Genomic DNA, 8,266 nt, shown 5'->3' with positions numbered 1-8,266 from the left:
CCCCACGTTCTCACGTCGAGACTACTCCGTGAGACGTCGTCAATCATTCTCGTCGAGACTACTCTGAGGTCACTTTAAAGAAATCAAGATCTGCATTTCGTGGAGACATCAACGCTTCCTCGTTGAGACTACTCTGAGGTCGGCCTTGATGATTCAAGATTTGCCATTGCTGGAAGTGACGTCGCCCACATTTCCTCATCAAGAGTACTCCGAGGATGTGCCGCCATCATCAGCAGCCAAGATTCATGGTTCTTGCTGTCAAGAATTCCCTCGATTCCAGAACACACTCTCTCATGATGGGATTCTTGATTAGTAAGAATCAAGAACCCCAGGTTCTCGACATTCGGTCGCCATCGCCCCTGCACCACCTATGTAGACGCTGGTACTCCGTGCCCCGCCGCCTGTCCTCCAATGCATCATGCCCGCATCTGCGCTCTAAGCCCGGTGCCCGCACACCCCATGCGCAGCATTTTGCTATGCTCGTGCCAACGTGGTCGTGCGCCGCATGCTTATGCCAGTGCGCCCGCACGTCTCAGCCAGCATGCCCGTGCATCCACGCGCCTTGGCCGGTGCACCTGCAAGCCCTCCCCTGCATGTACGCGCGGCCCTGCCATGCGCCGGCACGCCAGCGCGCCACCGCCAGCACACCCGTGTCCCGCTTGACTGCGCCCTGCACGCCCTTTCCCAGCAGGTATGCTCACAACGCGCCCGCGCCAGGTACACTTTTGCCTGCATGCCCGTTCATCTTTTGCTTGCGCCAACGCGCTCGTGTCCCTACGCACCCGCAACGTTCCACCCACACGCACCAACACCCACCGCCTTTGTCAAGTTTCTTTCGCCGCCTGTTCGCCATCAACCCACCTTGTCGTGGATTACCCTCACAAGGTACACACTCATCTCTCCATTAATTCCCAGTAGTATTACATCTGTCAGTGCTGTCTCCCGCTGTCTCTTCCTCTGCTTTGGATTGCCTTAAAAGCGCTATAGGATAACCACCGTGTCGAGAGATAAGATTCCTTTGTGGTGTAGGATTACTCGTTGATCTTTAGACATGGTACAACCCAGGGCTGTCAAACGCCCCTTACTCGTAGACGTCTAGTAGGTTTTAACGGGTCATTGGGAGTCTAGTCTGATCAATATCTCTGCCGTGGAAAATCTTAGATTGTTGTCTACCATTGCTCATCAAGTGTACTAAAACCAGCATTCACTTCATATAATCAGATACGAATTCAAACATTTTCCTTTCTTGTGACGTAATACGACAACCTGATCCCGGCATGCCCTTTGTATTACATCATCTGCACCCACCTCGCGCGATGCCGGTTGGGCGCGCGCCTCGTGAGGTTCCTCCCCACCATTGGGATGAGCGTGATCACGAGCTTACTCCCTCTCGTCGCCACACGGATGCGCGACGCGAGGACTACCCCGTGCCCAAGCAGCACTTGGACGACGATGAACATCGGCGTGAAGAGCACCGTGCCCGCATCCAGAGAAACGTACACGCCGACGTTATCATCTTTGATGGTTCACGGAAGCCCAAAGAGTTCATCGATTAAGAGTCGAACATGAACTCCTATTTTTGGTGGTACCACATGGACGACGACCTGTGTGACGAATATGCGAAAACAAGACTTGGCGGACATGCTAAGATCTTTTGGAAGAACAAGTGTGTTGCCACAGAGCGACGAGGATGACCCATCACGTCCTGTGTCCAAATGGCACAAAAGCTGCGGAGCAGGTACGTTCCTTGGAAATATCAAATGTCCCTATTCCTCTCGTGGCTCGACCTGAAGCAAGGACGACTCAGTGTGACGGAGTACATCGAGGTCTTTGAGGAATGCTGGATGTGATGCTGCTTCGTTGAGGACCCACGGATCATGGTTTGATTGTTCGCTCATGGACTCAGACCGGCCCTATGCAACGAGGTCCTCAAGTGCAACCCGGTTGAAGTCGACGAGGCATACCATCTAGTTGAGCTTATGGAGCATCCATCCGATGACACTACTGCACCTAGCATGAGCACAAGGCCTTGGAACCCACCTATCCAGACCAACCCCGCGCAGACTACATCACCCGTGACCACACGGGTTATCCTGACCACGGGGAGGCAGGGAACCGCCCCCCCACATCTGTGGGATCTACCCCACTAGCTCGGGCCATCATACGCTACATACCGGCCCTGAGCACCGGTGTCAGTCAGGCACGCGTGACATGCTATAAGTGCTAGGGAAGAGGACGCCACGCCAACCAATGCCCCTCAATGGCATTTTTGATCGACGCTGGAGACCTGGACCTAGACCAACTTGATGGTGTGGAGACGGGACAAGATGATCATCCTCATGGGGAAAGGAATTCACCCTCGAGTATAAGGAACCTGATGGACAGGTTGGGTACATAGAGATTAGAGGGGCACGAGAGACCCCCTTTGTTGCGCCACGATCGGCCAACCGACCATTGGCCAACATCGTCGTCAATGCACCTGGCAAGATTAGAGTGCGGCCATCACCACGAGTCACACCACCGCTAGGCCCCTTCCAGCAGAACCGAAGCCACAACCATTGGTAGATGTGGCCCTTGGCACCTTGATCTTCTACACATATGTCAAGATCAATGGCAATGTGTGTAAGCTGGTTGTGGATAGAGGTAGTTACATCAACACTATCTCCGATACGATGGTTACCCGACTAGGGCTGACCGCTATCGATCATCCGACTCCCTACGATGTCTCGTGGATAGACACTTCCCGGTGAAGTCTCACTATCACATTCTGTTGAAGGTGAGTGCCTATGATGAGAGCGTCCTCTGCGACATACTTCCTATGAAAGTGGGAAGTAGCATCTTGGCCCGTCCCTGGTTATATGACCATGACGTCACTCTAGCCGGGCAGACGAACATGTGTTCCTTTGTGTATCAGGGACGACGGGTTACATGTTACCCCTATACCACGAAGCCGGCGAACAAGCCGGCCATGACCAAACCTGTAGGGTTAGTAGTCGTTCGAGGGCTCGTGTTCACCCAAAACCTGGGCTGCGAGGGAGATGACACGTCGTTGTGCCTCACCGTCACCCTCGACGTCCCCACTGATCCGCCCGTAGCACCTCAATCACCCAAGATTGAGGCCCTCGTATCGGATTTTGACGACGTCTTCCCGGATGAGTTACCTGATGGGTTACCCCCAATGCGTAACATTCAGCACGCAATCGATCTCGTGCTCGGTGCGACTTTGCCGAACCTGCCCCATTATCAGATGGAGCCGTAGAAGTACTAGGAACTATTAGCCAGGTCCAGGATCTCTTAGAGAAGGGTCTCATCTAGAAGAGCCTTAGTCCATGCTCATTTCCAGCTCTCCTAGCCCCGAAGAACGATGACACATGGCGTATGTGGTGCAATAATCGTGTCACCAAAAATATAACGGTCAAGTACCATTTTCCCATTCATCGCATACATGACCTATTCGACATTATGGCCGGATCTACTATCTTCTCAAAGATAGATCTAAGGAGTGGATACCATCAGGTTTGGATTTGTCCTGATTTGACGGAAGACCGCCTTTAAGATAAAGGACGGGTTATATGAGTGGAGAGTCATGCCATTTGGCCTCTCCAACGTGCGGAGTACCTTTCAGAGCCTCATGAACGAGGTACTATGCACGTTCATCAGAACGTTTATCGTCATCTACTTTGACGATATCCTCATTTATACTTGCTAAAAAGAAGAGCATCTCGACCACCTCCGATAGGTTTTCACCGTCCTGCAGCGCGAGTAGCTATACGCACACCCCGGAAGTCGCTTTCCTCAGGTTTATCGTATCCGCCTAGGGTGTTGCTGCGGACTCGGAGACGATCCGGGCCATCATGTCGTGGCTGACACCAGCTAATCTACATGACGTTATGAGATTATAGGTCTCGCGACTTTCTACCAACAATTCATACAGAACTTTAGGGTTGTCTCGGCTCCCATCACTCACTGTTTCAACGTGGAGCCGTTTACCAGGACCCTCGCTACACAACGAGCTTTCCAACAGCGAAAGCTCGTGATGACCCAAGCACCGATACTCCGCCTATTTGACTTCGGGAATGTATTCGTGATGGGGGACCATCCAACTTCGAAGACCTTGTCCATCAAGTTTGTCATGTGAAGGCTCACGCACAAGACGTACCCATCAAAGTACCTAGCCTCGTTAATGGCCCAACAAGGTTTGATGTTCTCTTTACTTGCATTTCCTTGTTTAGTAGGCCATGTATGTTAGCCAATTATTTGTTTGTTTTTTTGTTTATTCGTACGTGTTTGAACCTCTGTACAAACCTGCATGTTGCGCGTGTGTTAGCGCTGGTGTAGGCATAGTCATGTGCCGCTCTCTCTCTCCTATTGGGGGGCCCTAATTTTTAATTGGGCCATTTTCCCCATTATATTTTGAGGGGAAAATGCCCATATTTGCACCTGTAAAAGATGGGGGCCACCCATAAGAAGAGCGAAGAGAAAAAAATTTAAAAATGTGATTTTTAGCTATTTTTTTTGCTTTTATTGTTTTTCAAATTTCAACATCTTTAGGAAAATGCCATCACCGGAAACCGCCACCACTGTCGCGTTCTGCGGAACTCCGTCAACCCCTTCTGAGACTGTCCAGCACCGCCAATGGCAGCCCACCGCCGCTAGCGCGCGCCCGAAGCTGCCAGCGGGCGCCCAGTACCGCCAGCGGCCACCGCATGCCATTAGCAGGAGCTTGACATCTCCACTAGTGCCCAGCACGGCCAAAGGCCGCCCATGGCTGCCCAAGCAAACCAACCCCCAAGCCAGCCGTAGATGGCCCACGCCGACCGCGGATGCCCACGACCGCTCGCGCCCGTCTAGGCTGTTCGTGACTCCATGCGACAGCCCAGATTGTCCGCAGGAGCCCACGGCCGTGTAGGATGACAGCGGCCACCTGCGATAATAGCAGCTACGTTTGCCGCTGCCCACGATAGCCCACGCCTCCCGCGGCCGCCCGCAGCCATCCGTGGCCGCATGAGACCACCAACGGCTGCCCGTAGACACGCAGGCTGTCCGTGGCCACTCGCGGCAGCAGCATCTGCATCCACGGCAGCATCTTAATCCTCAAAAGTCACGGTCAAAGCCGCCAGGCGCATCCGTGGTGGCAACCGTGGCAAAAGCCACCCGCCGCGGCCATCGCGACAGCCTGATCTGCCGCTGCTAGAGTGCCCGCAGCCGCGGCTGCCAATTGGCGCTGCAACCGCCAGCCGCAACCTAGGCGCCAGCCGTCTCCATAGAAACTAGCCACCACTTCCACCCCAGCAACCGCAACTGCAGTCTTCTGTGCCACAACCGCCAGCTGCTTGCTGACACCGCACCTTGCTACCACCGCCGTGCGCTACCAATGACACCACACCCAGGCATCGCAGCATCTTCCTACCTCACAACTTGTGTTCCACTTTGTTGTTGCACTGTCCTCACCTCCGCCACGCTCATCGACACTTCTACCACGCATGGCACGCATTGATAGTCCCATTGTTGCCAATTAGTTGGGGCCGCTTCATTGCTCGTCATCATTTGACCCCTCTCTAGGCGTCGCCTACCAGCCTCTTATCGTCCAAACAAATGTCAGCTAGCCGCGACGAATCGGGTACCCTCACACTTCACCCCTCTTAAATGATTAATTATTTCTTTCAGTGCCTCCCGAGCATGTCTCCGCTGCCGGGGTTAGATTAATGATAGATAGGATTCACATTTTGAGGATTAAGATTTCAATTGGTACGTTCTTGAATTGGACCCTCAAGGGTGTGTGCAAAAGCCGTAGTAGCCAGGCTGAACCATCGGCCTTCAACCCGATATTCGGATCATCGGGAGCCTAGTGGCACTCCCAGGTCGTGCTTGCTATAGCCTAGTGGATGTTGGTGCATGTCGAAGGCGAATTCATACTTCTCATTGACTTCATTGTCGTATTATCAATAACATGACATCATCATTACTCATCTCCACCGTATGATACGACCGCACTAGCCCTCCCTTTGGCGTAACACGAGCCATTCGATCCTGAACCCGATCATGTGAGATCAATTCGAGCTCACCTATGCCTCGGGAGTCGGGATGGGTGGCGTTTTGAGCAAGAAGGGCCACCCCATTGAATTCTTTAGAGAGAAACTAAACCATGCGAAGCTTTGCCTTAACACCTACGACAAGGAGTTCTACGCTATTGTCCAGACACTGAGACATTGGCAACGCTACCTATTGTACATGAAACTTGTGCTCTTCTCATATCACGAGGCACTCAAGTACTTGCACTCACAGAAAAAGTTGAGCGACCGACAAGCAAGTTCATTCGAGTATCTACAGAACTTCATGTACGTTATCTCTATCTCTATCTCTATCTGTAATTCCATCTCAATCTCTATCTCTATCTCTATCTCTATCAATATCTTTATCTCTATCTCTATCATTATCTCGATCTCTATCTCTATCTATATCTCTATCTGCATCTCTATATCTATCTCTATCTGTATCTTTATCTCTACCTCTATCTCTGCCTTTATCCCTATCTCTATCTATACCTCTATATCTATCTCTATCTCTATCTCTATCTCTTTCTCAATTTCTATCTCTATCTTTATCTCTATCTCCATCTCTATCATTATCACTAGCCCTATCTCTACCTCTATCTCTATTTCTATCTCTATCTGTAGCTCTATCTCTAAGTCTGTCTCTATCTCTATCTCTATCAATATCTTTATCTCTATTGCTATCTCTATATACATCTCTATTGCTATCTCTATCTCTATGTCTATCGCTATCTTTCTATCTATCTATAGCTCTATCTGTATCTCTATATATCTATCTTTATCTCTATCTCTATCTCTATCGCTATCTATATCTCTATCTCTATCTCTATCTCTATATATCTATCTCGGTCTCTATCTCTATCTATATCTCTACCTCTATCTTTGTCGTTATATCTATCTCTTTATCTATATCTATCTCTTTCGCTATCTCGGTCTCTGTCTCTATCTCTATCTCTATCTTTGTCTCTATATCTATCTCTATACCTATCTTTATCTCTATCTCTATCTTTATTTCTATCTTAATCTTTATCTCTAATTCTACTTTTATCTATATCTCTATTTCTATCTCTATCTCTATCTCTATCTCTATCTCGATCTATATCTCTATCTCTATCTCTATCTCTGTTTCTATCTCTATCTCTATCTCTATCTATATCTCTATCTCTATCTCTTTGTCTATCTCCATCTCTAAGTCTATCTCCATCTCTACCTCTACCTCTATCTCTATCTTTATCTATATCTCTATCTCCATCTCTATGTATATCTCTATCTCTATCTCTATCTCTATCTATATATCTCTCTTTATCTCTATCTACATATCTATCTCTATCTCTGTCTTTATCTCTATCTGTATCCCTATATCTATCTCTAGCTCTATCTCCATATCTATCTCTATCTCTATCTATATCTTTATCTCTATCTTTATCTCTATCTTTATCGCTATCTTTATTTGTATCTCTATCTGTATCTGTATCTCTATCTCTATCTGTAATTCCATCTCAATCTCTATCTCTATCTCTATCTCTATCTCTATCTCTATCTATATCTCTATCTCTATCTCTATCTCTATTTGTATTTCTATCTCTATCTCTATCTATATCTCTATCTCTATCTCTTTGTCTATCTCCATCTCTAAGTCTATCTCCATCTCTATCTCTATCTTTATCTGTATCTCTATCTCCATCTCTATGTATATCTCTATCTCTATCTCTACATATATATCTGTCTCTATCTCTATCTACATAGCTATCTCTATCTTTGTCTCTATCTCTATCTGTATCCCTATATTTACCTGTAGCTCTATCTCCATATCTATCTCTATCTCTATCTATATCTTTATCTCTATCTCGATCTCTATCTCTATCTCTATCTTTATCGCTCTCTTTATCTGTATCTCTTTCTCTATCTCTATCTCTATCTCTATTTCTATTTTTGTCTTTCTCCCTATCTCTATCTCTATCTCTATCTACATCTCTACCTCGATCTTTATCTGTATCTTTATAAGGATGGTCAACATGGAGTAATTTCAATGAATGATGAAAGATGATGCAAATAGAGAAAGTAATGAGAAGCACATTCCACAACCGAGTAGGGCGAAGGCGTGGCAGTGATCCATACGTGCCAAGTACGATCGAACTCCCAATGACTCGTTAGATCACGTGAACACCGACGGGGCGGGTATCCTTGATCTGACTGTATATTCCCGGAGCTAG

The 8,266-nt window shown here is 48.3% G+C and overlaps 1 protein-coding gene across 1 annotated transcript; it reads left to right on the top strand.

Moving 5' to 3' along the window:
* Positions 1-1,715: 1,715 nt before the first annotated feature.
* LOC144714201 (uncharacterized) lies at positions 1,716-3,259 on the top strand. The gene is made up of 2 exons (XM_078588905.1): positions 1,716-1,826; positions 2,777-3,259. Exons 1-2 carry the CDS (start codon positions 1,716-1,718, stop codon positions 3,257-3,259), a joined length of 594 nt encoding a protein of 197 aa, XP_078445031.1.
* The last annotated feature ends 5,007 nt before the right edge of the window (positions 3,260-8,266 follow it).

Source organism: Wolffia australiana, chromosome 17 (genome assembly GCF_029677425.1).
Source record: "Wolffia australiana isolate 7733 chromosome 17, ASM2967742v1".
Taxonomy (NCBI): domain Eukaryota; kingdom Viridiplantae; phylum Streptophyta; class Magnoliopsida; order Alismatales; family Araceae; genus Wolffia; species Wolffia australiana.
The sequence above is the reverse complement of the archived record's forward strand: the minus strand, read 5'-3'. Positions and strand labels throughout refer to the sequence as shown.